The sequence below is a fragment of the Hippocampus zosterae genome, chromosome 2 (genome assembly GCF_025434085.1).
Source record: "Hippocampus zosterae strain Florida chromosome 2, ASM2543408v3, whole genome shotgun sequence".
Classification (NCBI taxonomy): Eukaryota; Metazoa; Chordata; class Actinopteri; order Syngnathiformes; family Syngnathidae; genus Hippocampus; species Hippocampus zosterae.
In genome coordinates, this window is record NC_067452.1 from 2,797,632 (window position 1) to 2,824,286 (window position 26,655).

Consider the following 26,655-nt stretch of genomic DNA (forward strand, 5'->3'; position numbering starts at 1 on the left):
AGGTTCCAGTCCATACTCCGCACAGATGTCTCGGTAGACGATGCCAGCCACCTGGTTATGGCGTTCCATGTAGGCTTTCCCTCCCAGCATCTTACACCCTGCAGTTACATGTTGGATCGTGTCAGGTGCCTCTTTGCACACCTTGGGTATTGTCTGGTGTGGTATATCTGGGCCTCAATGGCTCTGGTGCTCAGGGCCTGCTCCTGAGCAGCCAGGATGAGTGCTTCTGTGCTGTCTTTCAGGCCAGCCCTCTCTAGCCACTGATAGGACTTCTTGAGATCGGCCACTTCAGTTATGGTCCGGTGGTACATCCCGTGTCGGGGCTTGTCCTCCCATGATGGTCCCTCTTCCAGCGCCTCATCTACTGTTCTCCATTGTCTCAGACATTCTCTGAGTATGTCATCCATTGGAGCCTTCTCCTTGATGTATTCATGGAGCTTGGATGTTTCATCCTGGACAGTGGCACTAGTCCCCGGCCTCCTCCCTTTCGGCTTGCGTACAGTCTCAGGGTACTTGATTTGGGATGGAACCCTCCATGCAGGGTTAGGAGTTTTCGGGTCCTAACGTCCGTGGTCTGAATCTCTTCCTTTGGCCAAGTTGAGGAATGGGAGGTGTCAATTTGCTCTTGGCCCTCCTTGGTTACAGGTTCTTTTATCTCTCTATAAGGTGGAAGAAGACCCAACACAACGCAATACGAATCGATTCGGGCTCCTGTGAGTCTCAGATTTCAACAGGAAGCCCCGAAGACGCACATTCATGAGATTATATAGAGACAATATGATAATGAGAGGCGGGGAGGTACGCCTCTCATGCAAATCCCCGAAACAAAGAAAGTAACATGTCATCTGACCCGGTGTGGCCGGAGGAAGCCGGGTAGTGGTGAGGTGAGACCAGATCACCACTACCCCCTCATTTGGTGCGATGGCAGGAACACAGACACTTGAGATAACAGCTTCTCGTTTTACGGTAAACATGTCCTGTGGAGGGGGGGCCCCAAAGTTGGTGGGGGTCGAGGGCACGAAAGGTGATGTAAAACAGGAAGCAGGAAATACGTCTCCCTGACAGCCTTCAAAGATTCACACGTGGTGGTGGGGGCAGGAAAACCCTCGAGGGGCTGCCAATCAACCAAGTGAAATAGGATCCAGACTTCACACTACATTCTTTGTTTTAAGTACAAGCAGATGTTCAGGACAGAGACTAGTGTCAATACTTCTCATAGCAAGATGAAATTAATCAACAACGTTCTATTACTACTTCTTGCGGAATAATTCCTTAACAAATCCCTCTCTTGATCACAATTATATATTGTGATCACAAAACTTCGGGGTCAAACTCCGTTGTCAAAGTGGAACAACCAATTCTGTCTTGTGCAAAGCATCATCAAACAAACTACAGCCGGAAATAACAGTCTCAGTGAAGCCTGACATCAGTGCCCACATTAGTAGAGAAATAGAGACCAAAATAACCAGTATAATCAGAAAGATATGTTATTAGTTCTGGGCCCCCTGAGAACTTTGTCTTGGTTTCACGTCCAGTCGTCCTTCCGAATGTCACTGTGAAGTTGGAGACGCTTCTTGGGGCTGACGCATCCCTTCCCGGTAGACAGCATGATGGGTCCTTTCTGTCACTCTGCGTGGTCTCATTCATCTCGGCTGGTGCCACTTCCGCTTTAGGACCCCCGGATACACATGCTCGGGATACGTCTGTGGTCCCGGGGTGGTCACCCTGAAGTCTCGTCCGCTCCTGAAGATAGGAGACGAGAACACTCAATGACTCCTTGTCTGCTTCATGGGGAATCATTTGTTGAAGAGCGCCCGGGTCTATGGATTGCCATGAAGCGGGGAACTCCCGGTCACGTCCCATCTCAAAAGGTGCGAGACCCGTGGTGGACTTAACGGTGGGCCTCATGGTGAGAAGCGCAAGTGGTAGCGCCTCATTCCAATCTGATTTCTTTGAGGTCATCACCATCTGAGTTTTTGATATAAGCCTCTGATACGTTGTTTCGAGCTTACCATGAATTGCAAATGAAAAACCCATGCCTCCCAAATTGGAGTCTTCAATTTAGTTGCTGACAAGACTGGACGTCGATCAATTCCATGCCGATACAAACCAGTCTCATCCCTGGCCACGAGGTTAGTTCTTCTCCTCCGGGATACCCTCTCTTGGTCTGAAATAAGGTTGTTCGTTTGGAACATACATCTCCCAATACTTGATTCCGCTACCAATTTTGGTTTTAGCAGAGCCTCTCTAAGTTTTTTTTTTCTTCACGCTATGTTGAATCAATGTTCCTGCTGCTGTTTTTTTTTATTTTTATTGTAAACATTTGCCTTATGCTGCCGCATATCTGCTGCATGCTGAATGTTTTTGTTCAATTGGGTCCAGTTGCATGTTGACGTATGTCAAAATTCATCAAAATTAGTCTTTTACTTCCCTGTTGTTCACATTCCTGCCATTCACGTTCCCCTCTCTTTTCTGAAAAAGAACTACAGACACAGTCTTCTTTTTCGGAAACATCCAAGTAAAACAGCTAAATCAGGCCGCACAAGAGAAACCGGCATCACTGTACCTTCTGATGTGGTCAATCACCCCAAAAATATAAAGGCAATTCGCATTGTAATTTTTCCGTGCGATAGTTTGAAACTGCAAAAAGCCAAACGTCAAAGGAGCCACCTTGCGGCTTCCAAACAGCAAATCTTAGATGATGCATCGATAAGAACATTACCATACTGAATAAGTACAACGCCATCCGTAGGTCGGAAAGAGTAGAGTTGCTGTTTAAGCACTTGAATAAAAATTCCAGAAGACAAAATTGAATACATGGGGCAACTGAGTGTAGTAAAATTTAACTCCAAGGTGAGAGAATGAGAAAATTCCCTATACGATTCTGAAAGTGGTATATGGAACAAACCTTAGCTAAATCGATTACAAAAACATATGTACGAATGAGAATTTTTGTATATTTGAATAGACGGCAAAAAAGCATGAGCGGCGTGGCCATGTCCACTCATCTCATACCAGTCAATGAGATGAGATCCTCTGACAGGTCCACTCTGGCTGCCACACCCTTCAGGACCTACAATAATTGAGGAGGAGGGAACATTAAATAAATTGCCTTGTGTTTCATCCAACCAGGCCATGCGGTAAATTTCATTCCCTATTTTATCAAAAGCATTGTGCAGTGGGAAGGATCGATCAGCGGATGGTAAGGTCATATGGAGGAAGTTTAAGGAGACCAAAGCCTGTTGGATACTGTTGGAAGACAGAGTTCAGTGGTGGGTCATCGGCTGGCTTTAGCAACAGTCAGCCTTGTATCAGCAGGCATTGGGAGCAAGTGTGGTCCAGCATGTTCAAGTTCATGACAGTCTTTCAGTGAGGCCAGCAGTGATCCCTATTGTTGGGGATTCGGGTACCCATGGAGCAGATGGGTATTGTCCATGTGGGGGTGCCGTATCCTGTCATTGTTGTTGGTTTTGTGGAGGAGGAGTCAAGGCTTGTTGATCATAGCCTGATTGATGAACAGGTGGGTGCCGGCGGTGCCGGCATTTCCTTGTCCAATGATTCACATCACCACAAATGAAACAGCCAGTTTAGCTCCCATGACTTCCTCGGCCACGCCCACCTTCCCGTCTCGAACCTCCCCCCAGCCATGCGTCTCGGCCCTGCCTTGTGGGCAGGTCGTAATGTTGAGGTGGGGCTTGGAGCTGTGGTGGGGGTGTGATCAGCGCTGGTGGAGCCTGTTGAGAGACACTGATTGACATTTGATTAGATCTCCCAAGTTTCTCTTTTTTTGCATGCATTACTGGTGGCTCTCTTAGCCTCTTCTATTCGTGGGTTCAAAAATTGTTCTGTAGCTTGGATGTTTTCTCAGTCTCTTCCTCGGCTCTCATTCCAGATTGTTGCACATAATATAGGAAATGAGTTCGCCAATTCACTTCATCTGAAGTGGGGAGAGTGGGAGAGTTAGTCATCATTTTCTGCACATCAGACGGACAACCCCCCAGCACTGCTTGCCTGGACAAAGATGGTTCAATGGATGACTATTGGGGTCCTGTCCTGTGACAGTCACCCAAGCATCCATACAATTAAGCAAATAAGTCATTGGGTGTACCTCAGATAGCAATTCAAACGCCAATTGTGCTAGGGGACCCAATGTTGTTGGATAAAGGGAATTCAGCGCGTCTGATTTTCTATTATTCAACCTAGTAAATTTGCAAGAGGCTATTCCCTCTAAAAGGTCCATAATCTCTTTGGGTAAATACTTACTCTTAAGCCAGTCTATTGCCCACAACTGTATGTCAGTCAGTTTTAGGCAAATCCAGCAACATTTGCCTCGTCAATTCAGTCTCCTTAGTTACAAAAGTGGTCGCATCCCAAACACTCATGCTCTCATCATCCTGTTGAATTTGCATTTTTCTAATTTCACCAATTGTTTATGAACCACCCTGGACAGATCAGGGGGAAGCTTGGCACACAAGGGATTCGGGTGGGGGCCAGTAAAATGGCTAGTATGTGTTATCCACCTTTCCTCGCCTATGTTCAAATGGCCACTCGGCGCTTGTAGTTGGGTCATAAATTTAGCGCTCCTCACCCCATGCGGTGGAGGAGGCATCATCGCTGCCTTGTTTATCATAACTTTGTCCGATTTACTTTGTTCATTTTTTTTTCCGATGTCGAAGGCAGTGGTCAAGCCGCCCATGAAATCTATATATATATTGCGCGTCGTCCCGCACGCGGTCTGTCCTTCCGTCTGTCCCTTTTCAAAACGTACCTACTTCACCGCGCCGCCACTGCGCCGCTCAGGCAGTGGCTCACTACGATCGCGCGGGCATCTTAGCGAAAAAATGTTGTCTACCCACAAGCATTGCAATAAAATTGTTAGTTATTTAGTAGCGCTAAACATCTCTTTATTTTCGCGATAAGCAATGAACATGAACAAAAAGTTGAACCAAGCAACAACACTTTTGTGGGCGGAAGGCCCACCTTAACAGCCTTCCGCAGGAACTAGCTGATGAGCCGCCCGGAGGGCGGCGAACCACCACCTTACCAGCCTTCCGCAGGAACTAGCTAAAATTTGCCACTGAGTCGTAGATAACTGAATTGGCACAGTTATTGAGTCACCAAGTAGGCGGTTCAAATTAGGTAGAACCGTTGAGACGTAGGTTTGGCGAGTAGCTGACTAGCAAAGACCATACTGAGTTTATAGGCAATTAAAAAATTAGTGGTTAATTGCTGAGGCAGGTGCAGGTAAGTTTTATTATTCTGGATGCTGTTAAAGTGTAGGACTGACGACTGGAGATCGGGGTCTGAGTAAACAGCTGTATATTTAGGGCAAGTTAGGGACAGCTCCATTGTTACAATTGGAGAATTACGTGACGTCACACGGTCCATAAGGGTGACGCCCTCCGGGCGGCGCATCAGTTAGTGCAATATATAGAAGAACCTCTACTTGTCAACTTGACCCTCTCTTTTCCCCTCGCATATCAACCACATCATATTATCATCTTAGAAACATCCACCGGCTCTGCTCTTTTCGTTATACTGACTCATTAACACATTACAAGTCCAGCCTCAAAACACATCTGTTCAGACAGGCCTATTCACTCGGACGATAAAGCCATTATATTTTTGTTGTTGCAATTTTTCTTATTTTATTTGATGTTGTTCTTAACATTGTATTCGTGATTTTAACTGCTTGTTGTAAGGTGTCCTTGAGTTCCTAGAAAGACACCCACAAATAAAATGTATTATTATTATTATTATGATAGCTCAAATTGAATTTTACTTAGCTTTTTCTTTTTATATTTCAAACTATTGTCCAATTTATTCTTAAAACCTTGTTTTCTCGCTTTACTTACCCCTCTGCGCAGTGCATTCGCCCTTTTCTCTCTCTGCGCAATGCATTCGCCTTCCTTTCTTTCCTACTTGCCACAAGACGGTATTTCAACCATTTTCTTGCCTTCAGGCTTTCCGTCCATCTTACAGTTCACCATGTTTTTATCATACTCACCGTCCAATATACTCCCTTATGGACTGTGTGACGTCACGTAATTCTCCAATTGTAACAATGGAGCTGTCCCTAACTTGCCCTAAATATACAGCTGTTTACTCAGACCCCGATCTCCAGTCGTCAGTCCTACACTTTAACAGCATCCAGAATAATAAAACTTACCTGCACCTGCCTCAGCAATTAACCACTAATTTTTTAATTGCCTATGAACTCAGTATGGTCTTTGCTCGTCAGCTACTAGCCAAACCTACGTCTCAACGGTTCTACCTAATTTGAACCGCCTACTTGGTGACTCAATAACTGTGCCAATTCAGTTATCTACGACTCAGTGGCAAATTTTAGACGTATATTGTTTTGAATATATCTCACACCAAACCAACTCTTTAATTCCTTTTTCCTGTACAATACTTCGTTTTTCCATAGTCATATAAATCCCTTAAAACTCATTATCAATTTGGTATTTGCCACCTACAGAAATCCAATCACTATACTTGGTTCAACACATTCAGGTTCAGAGCAGTTTGATTTGATCGGTCCTTATTGGACATAAGCCGAATCTTGACACTTTACCCGTAATAACAGGAACAGGTGTGTCTTACCTGGTTATAGTGGAGCGCTCCTTGGTTACTGCCCGAGTCTGAAGGTCCTGAAACCGGTGTCAGTCTTTTTCCAGAGAGATCCTGTTCGTGACGCCATTTGTTGAGGAATGGGAGGTGTCAATTTGCTCTTGGCCCTCCTTGGTTACAGGTTCTTTTATCTCTCTATAAGGTGGAAGAAGACCCAACACCACGTAGTCTTTTCTTCAGTTTATCACAACGCAACACGAATCGATTCGGGCTCCTGTGAGTCTCAGATTTCAAAAGGAAGCCCCGAAGAAGCACATTCATGAGATTATATAGAGACAATATGATAATGAGTCGGGGAGGTACGCCTCTCATGCAAATCTCCGAAACAAAGAAAGTAACATGTCATCTGACCCGGTGTGGCCGGAGGAAGCCGGGAGTGGTGAGGTGAGACCAGATCACCACTACCCCCCCCATTTGGTGCGATGGCAGGAACACAGACACTTGAGATAACAGCTTCTCGTTTTACGGTAAACATGTCCTGTGGAGGGGGGCCCCAAAGGTGGTGGGGGTCGAGGGCACCAAAGGTGATGTAAAACAGGAAGCAGGAAATACCTCTCCCTGAGGGCACCCGGCAGCCTTCAAAGATTCACACGAGGTGGTGGAGGCAGGAAAACCCTCGGGGGGCTGCTAATCAACCAAGTGAAATAGGATCCAGACTTCACACTACATTCTTTGTTTTAAGTACAAGCAGATGTTCAGGACAGAGACTAGTGTCAATGGTTCTCATAGCAAGATGAAATTCATCAACAATGTTCTATTACTACTTCTAGCGGAATAATTCCTTAACAGCCACCTTATAATTCCTGCAGGGTATCTGATCACTGGCAGGGCATAGCTGTTTATTGCCCGGGTCTTATTCTTGCCATTGAACTGGCTTCTTAGGACTTGCCTCACTCGCTGGAGGTATTTGGCCGTAGCCGCTTTCCTTGTTGCCAGTTTGAGGTTGCCATTGGCTTGTGGTATACCGAGGTACTTGTAGCTGTCCTCAATGTCTGCTATTGTTCCTTCAGGGAGTGAGACCCCTTCAGTGCGGACTACCTTTCCTGTCTTAGTCACCATCCGACTACATTTGTCAAGCCCGAATGACATCCCGATGTCACTGCTGTAGATCCTGGTCGTGTGGATCAGGGAGTCTATGTCCCTTTCGCTCTTAGCATACAGCTTTGGGTCATCCATGTAGAGGAGGTGACTGATTGTAGCTCCACTTCTGAGGCGGTATCCATAGCCTGTCTTGGTGATTACTTGGCTTAGGGGGTTCAGTCCTATGCAGAACAGCAGTGGGGAGAGTGCATCACCTTGGTATATGCCACATGTGATGGACACTTGGGTAAGTGGCTTGCCATTGGCTTCAAGTGTGGTTTTCCACATCCTCATCGAGTTCACAACGAAGGCTCTTAGGGTCCTGTTCACCTTATACAACTCCAAGCATGGCTCTGTTGGAATGCTACTACTCAAGCAACCCTAGTCAGAGGTGTTACATGCAGAGAATGTGGGCTGAATGGTTACTTCGAAACCCACAGTCACGGTTGATCACGAAACAACTAGTAACTCAGTGTTCCAACATCCACAAACGGCAACTGCTGTCACAACTTGAGATTGATGAGGTACAACGCAAGTTCCATGGTGAAGGGCCCCAGGCTGCCAGATCAGAGGAGGAGGTCATACCAGAGATTGGGAGGCAAGCCCCAATGAATGCGATGATGAGATTGGTTGGCCAGCCCCAATGAATGAAATGCTGAGCAAGGCAGCAACTGACCTGAAAGCTAAGATCATGCCGAGAATGAAAGCTGGGCAACCTAGAAACCGATTACAACGGCTATGTAAAGTACCACCGGAAAGTCTCATGGAAAGTGTGAATGCAGCACTGAGGACGATCCCTACCGTAACGATCACGGAAACCAATGAGCTGAGTTATGTGCCCAAAAATGAGCACATAACACCATCCAGTGTGGGTCCTTGGGCAAGATCCTTCACGCTAATGCCTACCTCATACAATGATGAGAGACAATAAAATGACTTGGGGCAAATTTATATATATATATATGAGCTGTCAGTTTAGCGCGTTTTTATTGGCATTAATTTAAATGAATTTTAACGGGATTAATTTTTTTCTCGCGAGATTAACGCGGCACACCTCACAAGCGGATGTTACTTGTTTGGAACTATTTTGTGTGGAAGGTTACAGTGTTCTGCGTCCATGTAAATAGAGCGGGTGGAGCTTCTCTGTGTTTGTCTGACAGTGGTAGCGACCTAGCGAAAATAGAACGTCTCCAGTGTTGTCATTCGAAATGAGGTCTACACAAAAACTGTAGAGAGATTTCTGCACAAGAAGGACCAACACAATCAACATAGCCTGACTGTATTAGGGGGAGTGACCCCCCCCTCCCCCTTTCAGAATGGTTTGCCCCAGCAGCACGGGAGAAGTGCATGCGCTTTTTTGTATGGGCAGTTTTGAATACAGCGGCACATAATGAACACTGTTGTCCGGTGTCTCATTATTCTTCAACAAACATACAGAAACAGGCTGCTGTGTTCACAGTAAACTTGAGAAAAACGAAGTATGTAACTATGGTTTAAATCTACTATAGGCTGAGTACTAGTTTACCTGAGATGTGCAATTTATAATGTTATATTGCTCTGTTTTGATTTTATAAAAAAATCTGTTAAAGCAGCTGTTGTGTGACAAAATATTGTTTTCACTGTTGTTGATGGACAGTAATATTGTGTGAGAGATTATGTGTGAATAACTGCTCCAAGTGAAAAATGTTCATGTAAAATTGAAAATCAAAATAGTTATTTCAGTTAATATTTGCATTTGGCACATAGAAAACTGATTCATGTTTCCATGTTGTTGAGAGCATTAAAATGGGTGAAAAGTAGGACAAAAAATGTAAAAGGAAATTCAGAAACGATAAAAAATGTGTGAGTAATCACGATTAAGTTTTTAGTCCATTTGAGTTAATTATGACAGTTGCATTTTTAATTAGATTAAACATTTTAATCGTTTGACTAATATATATATTAGAGCTGTCAGTTTAGCGCATTTTTATTGGCATTAATTTAAATGAATTTTAACGAGATTAAATTTTTTCTCGCGAGATTAACGCGGCACACGTCACAAACGGATGTTACGTTGTTCTATAAATACACAAGAACAAAACAACAAGCGCGCTGCAGAAGTCCACACCCATGTCTGTTTTGCCAGCCATGGCAGCGCGAGACAACGAAAACGGATACTTAAGAGTTTATGAATGGAAAGTTTACTTTTAAAAAGTTGCCAGATTGCTCCACTGACAAGATCAAAGTTACCTGTTCTTCTCTCTCTGTGTATCATACAGGTATACGATGTATGCCACTGACGCGATTGTTACTTGTTTGGATCTATTTTGTGTGGAAGGTTACAGCGTTCCGTGTCCATATAAATAGAGCGGGTGGAGCTTCTCTGATTCATGATTCCAAGTTGATGAGAGCATTAAAATCGGAAAAATAGGACAAAAAATGTAAAAGGAAATTCAGAAACGATAAAAAATATGTGAGTAATCACGATTAATTTTTTAGTTCATTTGAGTTAATTATGACAATTGCATTCTTAATTAGATTAAATATTTTAATCGTTTGACAGCTCTAATATATATATATATATATATATATATATATATATATATGTGACGGGGGTCATCACTATGATGGTCTCAAGCTCCACGTCGCTGCCGCCTCAAGAATACCAGACACTAGGATGTGGCTTTTCTTTTCTTTTTATTGTCTGCAACACAGTATGCCAAGATAGGTGAAGTCACGGGGCTTTTCAGTCGAGTAAATAACCTGTGACTTCCCTGGTAGCTCTACCTGAACTAAACATCATCCATAAGAAACTAAAAGCATAACAAAACGAAATATACAACATAGGTGATCGTATATTAACTATTTACAAAGAAAAGGACAAAAAAACACATTCACTGGTATCTACATGACGCCACTGAACGCATCACACGCAGCAGAACGGCTGCACAATGCACAGTAATGGCGGCCGCGACGAACCGCGCGGGTACACGCCAGCCACATTAATAGTCAAATGAAAAACAACACGAAAAACTATGTAGAGTACAATGAAAAGGAAAGAAGCATTACCTGCAACACAGTATGCCAAGATAGGTGAAGTCACGGGGCTTTTCAGTCGAGTAAATAACTGCGCAACAAAAAAAAACCCACCTGTTAACTCAATGGATAAAAACTTTCATTCGATAAAACTTAAATTAAATGACGACACAAAAAGCAATGTGACTCGGAACAAATCCGGGAACTAATTAAATACACCGCGCCGTAGAAAAAGGGAGAACAAAGTGAAATATTGTAATTAAACTAGAATGAATCCGGACCGTCAATGAAACCCGACTTACCCTGTGACTTCCCTGGTAGCTCTACCTGAACTACGGCGGGAGGCTGGTGCCATACCGTGCGCTGTTGCGTCACTTCCGTCATAATTTAATAACCGCAATATATCACTCCGTTACATATATATTTAAGTTACTGAAGCCTTTACACAATAAAGTTGACGGTGCAGGATAACATGTGAAGGCCTCACCCTTCACACAATAAAGTATGGGAAAAACATAAGTCAGGGCCTCTTCACGCAATATTATAAATTAAGGTGTAAAGTGGGTGGTCACAGCCCCCTCTGATCTATGGGGACTGGTGAGATTAAAATTCAATTTATTTTCAGATCGCCACCAAACTGGTTGATATTGATGATTATTCAGGAACTTTTATTTTTGTTTGTTTCTTTTAACATATACAGGTATGTCTTCCATGGGCAAAGGCAGTAGCATACACAACATAGTTGTGCCTTGAAAGGTTGATTGTGCTTTAGCAATTGGAGTGATAGGCTTATCATTTTCGCCTAAATTTGGGCTAACACACACATACGCACACACACGCACACGCTACTAACACTCACACGCACACGCGTACACACGCACGCGCGCTCGCACATACACACAAGTTGGCGTGCACATAGACTTACCAGTCCACATTGTTGTATTTGTTGTGGGTGAAAAGCAGGGATCTGGGAGAGGGTGGCCTTGGAGAAGGGCTACCGTTGTCATGACAATGATCACAGGGTCGCTGTAACAGGAAAGTTTGTGGAAAGGAAGCAATTCACTGAAGATTCCTTCTTTGCACATGCGCACACACAGCGAAAGAAAAGCGGCGGCTTTTGTTGGCGCTGTCACAGGATGGTGGAGAGAAGAGGCGGGGCCATCGGAGGGATTCATGAAGGCGAGATGAAAGTTTTATCAGTTTGATCACGTCAACACTGAAACAAGCAGACGTGTTTCTTTATATGCAGTGGGGGATTTTTTGTTGTTGTTTTATTTTTTGATCGGAACGCGTGAGAAAGTTCTAGTCTGAATGACTGTAGAGTCGAAGGTATCCTACATGGACCCGCTCACGCCCCCTGGTGCTTGATCAAATCCCTTACGAATTCATCAACAAACTGAGGAGTTGTTTTCCAATCTTGATTGAGCCAACGCACCTGTATTGACTGCACTCAAATGCAGGATGCCATGAGTGGAAAAAACGTGTTTCTTGATGCAGGCAGCATTTGACAAGTGTTTCACTACCACTACCTGCTGGATGGATGCATAAACTGCATACATACTGTAAATACCGACTTTTGTTAAATTGCATTATAATTCAAAACATATAATCCAACAACATTAATAAACACATAAGCAACTAAATATTTCCTATTTCAAAAAAGTAACAGAATCTAACATGCAGCTCAATTTACTCAAATTAACATTCCTCAATATATCGTAGTTTTCACATTGTTTCTGTGTGGTCTTGCTGCATTGTCGGTGTCGGTGTTGTAGGATCATGTGAGATTTGTTTATCGTCAATAGCAGTACCTGCTATTAGACTTGACTTGAGAAGTAATTGCTGGGCTGGTGTCCGCACCATCACCACTCTGGTTCCCAGAGTTCCCACAAGTCATGTCCGGCACTTTCCATCATTTATGACAAGTATAGAGTATCAAAGCTTTCACCAGGCACAAAAGTGTGTAAAATTTCGTACAAGTATACAGTAGATCCACAAAAAATCTGATTTTTTTTGGTGAAGACGAAAAAATAAGTAGAGCAGCGAAAAAGGGCGCTCACTGCCCTGGCAACGTTGGAATACTGGCACAATGGAATTTAATTTTTTTTCCTTTTTTTTTTTAAGCACATCAAATTGAAAGCTACAGTATTTTGATGAAAGATCTATAAAATGCGAAAAATGTGGGAAAATTGGAAAGGAAATTAAAAAGGGCTAACTTCGTTTTAAAATTTAGAGTCAGGCAAATTTTGGTAATCTTGGTGAAACTTTCAATGAGGGTTTTTTCTTTTTTATGTTTTGTGGGAGGGCGGGGTTGTGGGGGGCGGAGGGACAGTACCAATAAAACCAATAAAATGGTGATTACTTTGCAAAGCATGGTGTGTGCCAAGTTTCATACGTTATAAGTTATAACGTATGTTAACTCCAGCAAAATCAGGCTCATTCAAAATCAGGCTCAAGACAGTGTGTCACTCAGCACAGCGTTTGGTGAACCACCCATCGTTTCAAGACAACCTGATAAAATCTCTAAAAGGGTTTCTATAAAATGTGACCTCTATAAAAGCCTAAAATTGAGGTCAAATTTGAAAGAAAATTCTAAATGGTGGATTTCCTGTTAGGTTGAGAATATGGCTCCAAGAGACATTTTTATAGGTGTTGGGCTGTTACAAATGCATCCAACTTTTTGTAGATCTTGTTGAAACAAACAATGGTTGGTTCATTAAAAATTTCTCAGGTGCGTTACTCAGCCATTTTTGTAATAGTTACACAATATACTACTAGTGATTATTTAGCAAAGCATGATGTGGATGTCAAGTTTGATATGTTATTGTCACAATATTGCGGGACAGATAAAGGATATCTTAATCTTATCATGCGTTTTAAGACTTTCAAAATTCATCATCATTCTTGACAAATGGGATGTTGCCCTGTTTTGTAAAATAAAAAGCTTTTCTTTTCCTGGTTGTCTTAACATCTTCAAATGAAACATTCACAGTTTCAAGAGAACCAGATAAAATCTGCAGTTTTAAAAACATGTGACCTCTTTAAAATGGGTCCAAATGTGAAAGAAAATTGGCAGATTTTCTGTTAGATTTATCATATTGGTCGAAGAGACTTTTTTGTAGGTCTTGGATGAAAAGACCTTTGTCCTCAGTACAGTCAAGGGTGCATGGGAGATTGCCCCAGTCTACATGGACTTGTGGAGATGGCCTTTGACCCTGTAGTGTTCTTCTCACGGCTGTTCAGTCCCTGTTTGACCAATGTCAGTTTGTTCGGGAGAGGTCACGATTTGTTTTTCAGTGAGGGTTGGACTGAGCCAAGGCTGCCCTTTGTCACAGATTCTGTTCATAAGCTTTTTGAACCGAGTTTTGTGGGGTTGCAGTTTGGTGATCTTTTCGCAGATGATGTAGTAGTTATGTTGTCTTCATCAAGCTCTCACTGGAGCGGTTCGCAGCCAAGTATGAGGCAGTTGGGATGAAAATTACCACCTGCAAATCTTAGACCATGGTCTTCAGTTGAAAAAGGTGGGATTCTCTCGTGGGGATAAGATCCAACACCAAGTCGAGGAGTTCAAGTATCTTGGGGTCTTGCTCACAAGTGACGAGAGGATGGAGTGGGAGATTGACAGGCAAATCGGTGAAGCCTCTGCAGGTCTGACCAGGTGAAGGAGCTGAATCGAAAGGCAGTCGATCTATGTTCCTACCATATCTATGGTCAAGATCTATGGATCGCAACCCAAAGAATAAGATCCCGGTTACAAGCAGGTGAAATGAGTTTCCTCCGCAGGGTGTCCGGGCTCCCTTAGAGAAAGATGAGAAACGTTATTCAGGAGCGACTTAACGTTGAGAGGAGCCAGATGAGGTGACTCAGGCATCTGATTAGGATGCCTCTTGGACGCCTCCCTGGTTAGGTATGTCTCACCGGCAGGAGGCCCCGGGGATGAACCAGGAGAAGCTGCAGCGACTATGCCTCACAGCTGCCCTGGGCACACCTTGGGAACCTTTGGGAAGAGCTGGAAGAAGTAGCTGGGGAGAGGTACCGTAAGTGTGGGCTTCCCTGCTAAAGCTCCTGCCTCCTTAAACCAATCAAGCAGCGGCAGAACATTAACGGATGGATGGATAAAATTAGAATGTTTTGGCTTTTTAAAAATTGTTTTCTGAAAATTAATTTGTTTTGTGTTTGGTATACATACTGAATATACTGACTGAATATATTTTTAATATACCTCTTTGATGCAATGTAAACACGTTTTATCAATTTGGTTATTTTGTTTTGCATTTCCCAGCCACCATAGTAGCCCCAATTTGCATTGCCTTTAAGGCACACGTGTCCAATAAAATACAAAAAAGATTGCATCAAAATAAACAGCATTGAGTGAAGCAAATACAAGTTTTCATGTCGTACTTTTTTAATTTCTCCTTTCAGTTTTGTGACGTCATAAAAGGCATTTTCAACTAAATAAAAATCTCAAAACAAGATTGATGTTGTGCTCATGAGGTGACGTCTAGGCGCATTCCTTAGAAGTTGAAAAACCCTTGTTTTTAGTAACGGTACAAGTCATTTCCTCCTTTCCTTTTTTTTTTGTTTTGACAAAATTGACATCACGTCTTCTGAGCACAACATCACATCATATTTCTTCATAATTCATTGAGTCAACATGAACACAACTTTTACATTGCTCACTTTGTGTTGGAAAAGAAACGGATCACGTTTAAAATGGCCGACATCTACCAAAACAGATCAAATGATTGATAAACTGTTCTATTATTGATATAAATAACATGACCTTTATCACGAGTCGGGCAGCCAAAAAGTGAAAAACACAATACAATAAAAATACACAACTAAATAAGCTGTTAACAAAAAAAAGATGTTCAACATTGTCATTATTTACTTCCAAAAAACATAAAAAAATCAAGAGTGCAATAAAACATTTCTGAAGGTAAGGAAATGGCAAACAAAAAGAGGACATGAGAGAGGTCAACAAATGAAGACCAGAAGACTAAGGAAATGTGATGTCGAGGACTTTCATTTTGCTTGTGGTTCCAGAAGGATGAGTCAAAATGGCTGGCATGCTAATGAGGTGACCTGACCAAGTTTAAAACTCTTCTTTGCTTTGTTGTGAAAAACTTTAATTGAGATTCGTTAGACAATCAGCAGGGAGCTGGGGTCATATATAACATTTTCTGCTTTCTGTCTGGTTTCCCTAAGAGGCAGGTGTTCATGTGGCGTGTAGTTTATGCAACATGGGGAAAAAGAAAACATGAAGATGGAAGAATGATGGGGGGAGGGGTTTGGTTAAATGGATGTGGCCAGGCTGGTTGGGTGGGGTGGATATGTTTGGGGTTGTCTACTCTCAGGAACTCCTCTTGGTCCTGGAATGCTGAATCAGCCACTGGAGAGTTATGTCTGGACACAGAAAAATGTAAGTCCATGGTGGGGGGACAGGAAATCGTCAAATGCTGCAACATAGTCAGGTGCTTGGTTTTCTACGCAGCCGGCCAAGTGTCATACTGCAGACGAGATGTATGGCACCGTGGCAATGTAATATCATGCGGGTCAATGTGATGTGCATTTGGGTGGCGTGAGCAATGAGACATTTGTGCGTGTTACCGATGTTGTCCTTCTCCTTGCAGGAGATGGAGTAGCAGCAGATTTCTCTGTCTTGAATGGCCGACAGGTTCCTGGAGAACACAAACCACAATTAGGAAGTTACGTCTTCGAGGGTTGGGACTGGCGTTCAGATTTTGTTGCGCATGAGGGCAATGATTCACTGCTTGCAGGCTCCGCAGCACACAGCAAATGTGTACAGTGAAAAAAAAATTAAAACTTGCTGTATTGGCATTTTGCATTTTCATATTCGCCTCATACTTTATTTGGCACATACGGTTGACTGAGCGGGAAGAAAATTATGTACCCCCCAAAATAATAAATACATGAATAAAATCGGGACACCGTGGGAGCATTTCAGACTGACAGGTGCACCACGCGGTGCAATCACTGTCGCACATGGACCATGTGTTCCAGCAAAGACACCCACTGACCTTCATTTTACCATGTCTTGGGTCCTCTGTGCCATATTTGATGTACAGTATTTTCACGACTATAAGGCACCATTTAAAGTCTTAAATTTTCTCCAAAATGGACAGGACGCCTTCTGATGCGGAGCGTCTTTTGTATGCGCTGAGTTCCAAAATCTGACTGACAGCCGACAACGCTGTTTATATAGAGAAAAGGCGGAAGTGACTGTAGACAGGCATGCAGCAAAGAAGTCGGCCAATCAGGGAAGGGTGGGCGTGTATATATACATATATGGAGAGGGGGTGAGAGAGAAAGAGAGAGAGAGAGAGAAAGAGAGAGAAGACAGACGTGAGAGAGGAAAGGCATGCTGGGGAGCAGTCCGCCAATGGGTGAAGGGTGGGCGTGTAAGTGGACGCTAAAGGGTCGCCCTAAGCAGGTACCAACACCTGTATAGAGTGTGGCAATGTGCATTGTTGCAAAAAAACTTCGGTTTTGGTTTCTAAGAACCCCCGAAAATGAATTCTACAAAGAGACACGCCTACGAAGCTCAGTTCAAACTTCAAGCCATCAGTTATGCTTTTGGCATGCGTGCCCATCTCACAGCAGTGGTGAAAAACCAAGTCAAGCAAATCAACTCTGAGCTTGCCATTATTCCCGGAGGCTTGACTAAAGAACTCCAACCGCTGGACATCGGCATCAACTGGGCGTTCAAAGTAAAGTTGCGACCGGGCGTTCGAAGTAAAGTTGCGAACGGCATGGGAACAATGAATGATCGATGGCAAACACATCTTTACAAAGAGTGAGAGGCAGCGCTGGGCGAGTTACGCCACAATTGCAATGCGAATGGATTGTGGCTGCTTGGACAAACGTGTCTGCTTGCACTGTTGTTCGAGTTTTTGGCAAAGCCGGCGCATTTCTGTGGAGCACATGGCAATGAGAGTGACTCTGACAATGAGAGGGAACGTGGCGTTTTTGATGGATTACGGTACTTGCACAATTGTTCGATTCTGATACAGAGGATGAGGACTTTGGATTTCTGGGTGATGATTGATCGAAAAACATGAGTACATTGTACGATGGCTAAATAAAATATAACGGAACTCAGTTTTGCTTCCGTTGCCTTTTTAAAAACGTGTTTTTAGCTTGTATCTGTATGTCTTGGCATGCTACCGTATGCTTCAAGCTAACGTGTTTTTAGCGTGCGCGCATGCATGCCGTATGTTTAAGCTGGCGTATGTTTTACCACTTTAAAACTGCGGCCAATAATACAGTGCGTTTTGTCTATGTGTAAAATACAGAAATAGCACCCATTAGACTGCGCGGCGAATGGTCGTGAAAATACGGTACCTTAAAGCGTTATGCCTGTGGAGGGCTTGGTCTCTGTTAATTATGGCTACTGTTGTGGGCTCTTTATTACCCGATTGATAAGCATAGATATACGCGATACTCGTCATGTCCATATTGTTCCGGATAATTAAAAAAAAAAAAAACAACAACACACATTGGTCTGATTGCTCAAACAGGTTGAAAACGAGCAAAAATAGTTGGCAGATTTTTTGCAGATGCTGCGTTTTCTGGTGTTGGCGTTGTCCACTCGTCACTTCACCAATACCCTCTTAACCGACCAGAGAAAAGTGCACCAATGCTGAAGTGAGAAAACCTCTTCACAACTTCTTGCGTACGTCATCACTGCATGAGCCGCACACTTTGATGGCTCAGGTGTAGCTTATCATTTGGATGCCCAAGGCAAACATATTCAGAGTCAGAGAACTACGATACCGTGTGATCTACGTGATTTATCGTAACTTGATCTACTTTCGGTTTACCAAGGTGCACACGGTATGTCATTTTGTGTTATTTATTTAATGTCCTGTTCAAGATATTTTAATTTTGATTGTTGTTCGAAATGTGTTTTAGTTTTCACGGTGTACCATGAATAAACGTTTTGGACATCAGTACGAGGCGTCATCCTTGACCGGGGTAGATACAGTGAAAACGTGTCCTCATCCATCCTTCTGGAGGCTTCGGCGCGCAGGTGCTTCCCCCACGGCAAGCTATCAGCTTCGGCGCACATCACGTAGCAAGCTACGAGCTACATCGAGCGTCGTCGCACTCGACCCGCGTGCCACGCAGCTATCCACGAGCTACTTCGAACGTCGTCGCACTCAACCCGCAGCAAGCTACAGGCCTCAGCATGCATCGTCGCTCCTCAACCGGCAGTAAGGCAAGATTTCATCGCGCGACGGTGCTTCTCATCCTGTAGCAGCTAAAGGTTTCGGTGGACATTAACCAGAGTTGGCAAAGGCCTATACAGCTTCCAGTAGCTCACAAAGTAGATGGATAGAACATAGGCGAAGATTATCATAAATGAGAACTAATGAATGTGAGTTCTTGAATGTGTGAAAATATCTGTTGAATGTTTGACAAGCGCATCATTGCTATTATTGCTCTGTAAAACTCAGGTTCTGAAGTTTGAAAGCTCCAAAAATGTCTCAATATAGTGACAGTCAGTGTGATGAGATGCAAGAGCATGAAAATGTGGAAAGGGAGGCTGAGGCAAAAATAAGAAAATCCTCTCGTTTAAGACATTTGACACCTAAAATGCAGGAACTAAAGGAGAAAGAGTTCATTCAAAAGGAAGGCAAGTTGAATGTAACTTATGAGAAATGGAAAAGTCATGTTAGAGAAACCCGAAGAAAGTTAGAACAATGGTGCCCTGAGCAAGACATGTACGACATGATGGATGAAGTTGAGAAGCTTGAGGGTGAGATAAAAGAAATATACGACAGTGTCCGAAGCCGGACAACACCAAGTCAAGATGTTACGGGAGGAGTTGGAAGTCAAAATAGATGAAGAATATTTTTGGACAGACTCTCGAGTGGTTCTAGGATATATTAACAATGACGCTAAACGATTCCATGTCTTTGTTGCAAATCGGGTCCAGAGAATTCGAGAAAACAGTGATCCGCAGCGGTGGTACTACGTCAACACAGGAGACAACCCTGCAGACCATGCCTCCAGAGGCCTGAACGTGACAGGTCTCATCAACTCAAATTGGCTCACCGGTCCAAGGTCCAAGAGATATAGCCATAAACGAGGTGACACCTGAGCTACTGGTGGGAGATCCGGAGGTGAGGATTGTACAAGTGTTAAAGACAGAAGCTGTAAGGCAATTTGACATTCAAGAGCTTCTGTCACGGATTTCAAAATGGGCAACAGCAGTTAACGTCATTGCTCGCATCCAACGGCTAGCCAAGAGAATCAAAACCACAAAACCTGTAAACGTAGAAGAAAAAAGGTTAGCTACACTGACCCTTGTTAAACTGACACAAAAGGATGTCTTCCAAAAGGAGATGAGCATGCTTAGCGAGAAATCAGGAAAACTGCCTTGTAACCATCAACTTTATCAGCTTGACCCGTGCCTTCAAGACGGCATATTGAGAGTAGGAGGAAGACTAAGAAAAGCAGCTGTGTCGCTTGAATTAAAACACCCAGTAATACTCCCTAAAGACGGTGCTCTCACAAACCTCATTATTAGTCATCATCACAACAAAATACAACATCAAGGCAGAGGACAAACTCTCAATGAGTTACGGAGTAATGAATTTTGGATTGTTGGTGGAAGTAAAGCTGTAGCTCAACACATCAGACGGTGTGTACAATGTAGAAGAATTCGCGCACCACCAGAGGAACAGCGGATGGCAGACTTACCCAGTGACCGTGTTGATGCAACACCACCATTCGCTTACTGTGGTATGGACTGCTTTGGCCCCTTCCACACCAAACAGGGAAGGAAGGAGCAAAAACGGTATGGCCTGCTCTTCACGTGTCTGTGCTCCAGGGCAGTGCATATTGAAATGCTTGAAGATATGACAACCGATGCCTTCATCAATGCCTTGAGATGCTTTGTAGCTATCCGTGGAGCCGTTAGACATATAAGATTTGATCACGGCACTAATTTTGTGGGAGCAAGAAATGAGATGGCAAAGGCGCTAAAAGAATTAAATCAAGAAAGATTAGCCTCCTACCTTGCAGACAAACAATGTGATTTTCAGATGAACACGCCACACTCTAGTCACACTGGCGGGGTATGGGAACGTCAAATCAGGACAGTGAGAAGTGTACTGAGCACTGTCTTGGCCCAAAGCGCTGGAAGGTTAAATGACTCTTCCCTAAGGACTTTCTTTTATGAACCTATGTCCATTGTAAACAACCGGCCCTTAACTGTTGACAACATCAGTGATCCCACAAGTTTGGAACCTCTCACGCCAAATCATTTGATTACAATGAAGTCTTCTTTACCACTTCCCCCACCTGGCAAGTTTATCCAGGAAGATCTCTACGCCAAAAAACGGTGGAGAAGGATTCAATATCTTTCCGAACAATTCTGGCACAGGTGGAGGAAGGAATACCTTGCAAACCTTACCCTGAGGCAACGATGGCTTACACCAAGGCGCAACATGGTAGTTGGTGATGTTGTGATCATCAAAGAGGATGATGTCCCTCGCAACGAATGGAAACTTGCTAAGGTTATTGAAGCAAATCAAGATGATGACGGACTGGTGCGAAAAGTAACCGTACAGATAGGAGAACGAAAGTTAGGGAGAAAGGGAGAGCGCCTCAATAAGCCTTCCGTCGTTCAAAGAGCCGTACAGAAGTTAGTGGTTCTAGTTGAAGGCAACTAGGGAGAAAGCATCAGATGCTGTAAGTTAAGGTGTCAAATATTCAATCTAGAATAGGTCAATTTTTTGGAATATGTAAATTCCATTGTTTGTTTGAATGACATTAAATTTGTCTCGTTTAAGGACACATCAGAACAAGGGTAATATTACTGTTGATTATTTTCAAGGGTGTAAAGTATTTTTTCATTTACAAATGTTACTCCAACAGTAATTTGGTGGGAGTGTAACTGGCGCCAAGACTGAGTTGTTGGTTGCCATGACAACAAAAAATAATGTATTTTAGGCTTGTTGTTTTGCTAAAGTATTTCATATTTCTATGTGAACTTTCATATTTGTTTTTTCCTTAAATCCTCTGAATATGTTATTCGGAATGTTTGTTAAAAATCACTTCCGGGTCAAGTGCCGTGTATAGCGAGGAATGAGAGAAAGATCGAGAAGACAACGGGAGACAGAGAGAGAGAGAGAGAGAGAGAGAGAGAGAGAGAGAGAGAGAGAGAGAGAGAGAGAGAGAGTCAGAGAACTACGATACCGTGTGATCTACGTGATTTATCGTAACTTGATCTACTTTCGGTTTACCAAGGTGCACACGGTATGTCATTTTGTGTTATTTATTTAATGTCCTGTTCAAGATATTTTAATTTTGATTGTTGTTCGAAATGTGTTTTAGTTTTCACGGTGTTCCATGAATAAACGTTTTGGACATTAGTACGAGGCGTCATCCTTGACCGGGGTAGATACAATACTCATAAATGAATGGCTTCCTGGTATTTGAAATGTAAATTACATCGTAACTTCTCCTCAGCTGCCGATCTTCGACCCACTTTTCTCTAGATTGTCACTAAGTTTCTCATCCATCCACCCATAATCTACCGCTTATCCAGAGCCGGGTCGCGGGGGCAACAGCTTTAGCAGGGAAGCCCAGACTTCCCTCTCCCCGGGGGATCCTGAGACGTTCCCAGGCCATCTGGGTGACATAGTCTCTCCAGCGTGTCCTGGGTCTTCCTCGGGGTCTCCTCCCAGTGGGACATGCCCGGAACACCTCACAAGGGAGGCGCTCAGGAGGCATCCGGATCAGATGCCCAAGCCACCTCATCTGGCTCCTCTCGATGTGGAGGAGAAGCGGCTCGACTCTTAGCCCCTCCCGGATGACCGAGCTTCTCACCTTATCTCTAAGGGAGAGCCCGGACACCCTGCGGAGAAAACTCATTTTGGCCGCTTGTAACCGGGATCTCGTTCTTTCGGTCACGACCCATAGCTCGTGACCATAGATGAGGGTTGTAACGTAGATCGACCGGTAAATTGAGAGCTTCGTCCTCTGGCTCAGCTCCTTCTTCACCACGACAGACCGATACAACGCCCGCATCACAGCAGACGCTGCACCGATTCACCTGTCGATCTCCCACTCCCTCCTGCCCCCACTCGTGAGCAAGACCCCAAGATACTTAAACTCTTCCGCTTGGGGCAAGCTCTCCTCCCCGGACTGGAGAAGGCACTCCACCCTTTTCCGACTGAGGACGATGGTTTCAGATTTGGAGGTGCTGATCTTCATCCCAACCGCTTCACACTCAGCTGCAAAACGCTCCAGTGAGAGTTGGAGAGCCCTGTTTGAAGGAGCCAACAGCACCACATCATCTGCAAAAAGCAGGGATGCAAGACTGAGGCCCCTAAAACGGACCCACTCAACGCTTCGGCTGCGCCTAGAAATTCTGTCCATAAAGGTTATGAACAGAATCGGCGACAAAGGGCAGCCTTGGCGGAGTCCTACCCCGACTCGAAACGATTCCGACTTACTGCCGGCAATGCGAACCAAACTCTGACATCGGTGATATAGTGACCGAACAGCCCGTATCAGGGGGTTCGGTACCCCATACCCATGAAGCACCCCCCATAGAACTCCCTGAGGGACATGGTGAAACGCCTTCTCCAAGTCCACAAAACATATGTAGACTGGTTGGGCGAATTCCCACATACCCTCGAGGACCCTGCTAAGGGTGTATAGCTGGTCCACTATTCCACGGCCGGGACGAAAACCACACTGCTCCTCCTCAATCTGAGGCTCGACTTCCTGACGGACCCTCCTCTCCAGCACCCCTGAATAGACCTTACCAGGGAGGCCGAGGAGTGTGATCCCTCTGTAGTTGGAACACACCCTCCGGTCCCCCTTTTTAAAAAGAGGGACTACCACCCTGGTCTGCCAACCCAGAGGCACTCTCCCTGTTGACCACGCGATGTTGCAGAGGCGTGTCAACCAGGACAGCCCCACAACATCCAGAGCCTTGAGGAACTCCGGGCGGATCTCATCCACCCCTGGGGCTTTGCCACCGAGGAGCTTTTTAACCACATCGGTGACTTCAACCACAGAGATAGGAGAGCCCACCTCAGAGTCCCTGGGCTCTGCTTCCTCCCAGGAAGACGTGTTGGTGGAGTTGAGGAGGTCTTCGAAGTACTCTGCCCACCGGTTCACAACGTCCCGAGTCGAAGTCAGCAGCGCCCCATCCCCACTGTACACAGTGTTAGTGGTGCACTGCTTCCCCCTCCTGAGACGTCGGATGGTGGACCAGAATTTCCTCGAAGCCGTCCGGAAGTCAGCTTCCATGGCCTCACCGAACTCTTCCCACGCTCAGGTTTTTGCTTCGGCGACCACCGAAGCTGCGTTCCGCTTGGCCAGTCGATACCCGTCAGCTGCCTCTGGGGTCCCACAGGCCATAAAGGCTCGATAGGACTCCTTCTTCACTAAGTTTCTCAATTTTCTATTATCTCTTCTATTATTTTCTTCTCATTTCCTTCTTACCGCTATTTTTTATTTTTCTTCTTTGTGCTACCGCTATTTTTATTTTTATTCTTTGTGGGAGGAGTTCACTTTGGCCAAGTCAAGTTCAGCATTCGCTTCAATGATATCTGGCGCCATCTGGTGTCGTGAATGGGTATAACATCTAGACCCAGAATATAAGACAACCCCCACTTTTTCAGTCTTATTTCAAAGCAAAAAAACATCGTCTTTTATTCGGGCCAATACGGTAGGTAAAAGGTGACCTTCAAAAGTATATCTTTATTATTTAACACAAAACCTAATACAGTCATACCTCGGTTTTTGACCATAATCCGTTCCAGAAGGCTGTTCGAAAACAGATTTTTTGCGAAAATTGAAACCACGTTCTTTTTTTGAAAAAAAAATCTTTGTTGAACACGTATGCTCACAAAGGAACGCTACGTGAGGAAGTGTCATTTCCTCGTGTAATGAATGCGAGAGGAGTCAAGTGGCACATTCAAGTGCGCTCTGTTTGGTTGAGAACTGATTTTCGGTCGTAATCCGAGGCATAAAAAAATAATAATAACCAAAATTTTTGGTCGAAAACCGATTTGGTCGAGAACAGAGACGTTCGAAAACCGAGGTTTGGCTTTCATACATTTGCAGTCGAGTTGGGATCCGTCCGCGGTCTACTGCTCGACCGCGATCAACTGGTTGGGCACTCCGATCAAGCGTGATTTGATCAAGTTCTCGTACTTACTGGGTTAGGTAAAGTCCTTCAAATAAAGGAATATTATGCATCTCAACACCGTTGCAGAAATGAGTATGATCCAACTTTTAATATTGTTTTCAACTGTTTTTACACTCACGTAACGTTGATGTTAAGTGTCACTCGGCATTCTTCACTTCATTTATTTTGTAAGATAAGACAGCAAATGGGGAAGCCATAATTTATTAAACTTATGATTATTAAAACATTCTATTTTGATTTCAGAACAAGTGAGTTTGGGCCATTTCACAAAATAAATAGTGGCATAAAATCCTCAATCCTCAACTAATTCTTACAAAGAGGCTCATTTTATTTGTGAAAGAAATCTCTATTTGGTGGTTTGAATTTTTTGGAAACATACCTACATCGTGTAACTTGTGATCTCAGGTTTTGGAAGGTGCGATAACTGTTTTGACCACCGTGTCCAAATCTGATCTTTCTTAGAATGCTCAGGAGGTTTGTGTGAATTTTCAGACGAATGGAATATTAGAGGGAACATTTCTCCGTGTGATCTTACATCCTCTCGATGAGCTCCTTCTCATCCAGAGATCCTGGCAGGTCCCGCTTGTTGCCCAGAACCAGAACCTGAAGACATGACACTATGTCACAGCTGTCAATAACTTTACAGTCATCTTGACTGACAAAACATGCTTGCAAAAAAAGGATACAGATCACCAAAAATAGATATTCAAAGTATTATGACACCTCGGTACAGCAAGTAATGTATTCCTTCAGGTCAAAACCCTCTCTAACATATTAGCATTGCTTTGGTGTATTCTTGTAGTAAGTAACATCAGGCAATTAAATTACCTTGAGGGAGTTAGCCCCCACCAAACCCCCTCCCCCTCGCACCCTTGTTGAAAGCTTGTGACATCTGTTTAACATCCTAATATTGCTTTAAATTTCCCCAGTGTGTGGGACAAAAAAAAGATTATCTTATCTTAAATTTCTCAACATTCTCCCGGAATTGCCTGGTGTGTTTCTTGGTCCTCATGATCATGTTTGCTCCCCAATATTCTTTTAACAGACCTCTTAGACCAGCCATGTCCAAAGTCCGGCCCGCGGGCCAAATCCGGCCCGCGGTCGAATTTCATCCGGCCCTCGGCCCCTGTCATAAAATCAGTGCCGTCTGGCCCGCAGGTTGGGCGCAATGGAACACGTGTTGCATTGACTGAGGTCTCGTAGACTGGTGAGTGATGTTTCATAGAGTACTGCTTCCCTCTAGTGGCTAAATGAGTAATAGCATTCACTAAATGAGTAATAGCATTTAGACACTAGAGGGCATCACTCACGAGTTAACAAGACATCACTCCGTGTTTATATTGACTGATATGTCATATTTCAAATGATCCTTGCAGTTGTGGATATGTGTATTGCTTGTTCATTTCCCTGTTGTTCGAGTCAAAGGTTTTGTGACTATTGAAAAGTTATGGTGATACATCTTATGTTTCAAATCAATCAATTTGCACTCAGGAGACTTCTGTTTAAGAAAAAGTCAAGTGAATAAGCAGTTGCATGTGATATACCCGTTTCAAATGAACCAAAAGAAATTCTTAAGATTGTTGAAATTAAAATAAAAATGGAAATGTGAAACAGACTGGCTTACTAAAATTTGTTGAACAATATTGTTGTTCAATGTAAAGAATGTCAGCCAAGGTCGGCCCCCCGACATTTTACCACATAAAATCTGGCCCCCTTGGCAAAAAGTT

General features: G+C 43.8%; 1 protein-coding gene across 2 annotated transcripts in view; it reads right to left on the reverse strand.

The window, feature by feature from the left end:
* Positions 1-15,115: 15,115 nt before the first annotated feature.
* Positions 15,116-26,655, reverse strand: part of LOC127596413 (ADP-ribosylation factor-like protein 8A) — a 28,787-nt gene continuing 17,247 nt past the window's right edge. The window contains exons 5-7 of one of the 2 annotated variants that reach the window (XM_052058939.1): positions 25,464-25,531; positions 16,339-16,409; positions 15,116-16,187 (exon numbers count right to left, since the gene is read on the reverse strand). In XM_052058939.1, coding sequence (XP_051914899.1) covers positions 16,129-16,187; positions 16,339-16,409; positions 25,464-25,531 — 198 coding nt within the window. In that variant the 3' untranslated portion in view covers positions 15,116-16,128. The remainder of the gene's footprint in view (positions 16,188-16,338; positions 16,410-25,463; positions 25,532-26,655) is intronic. The other variant, XM_052058940.1, reaches the window with a different exon arrangement.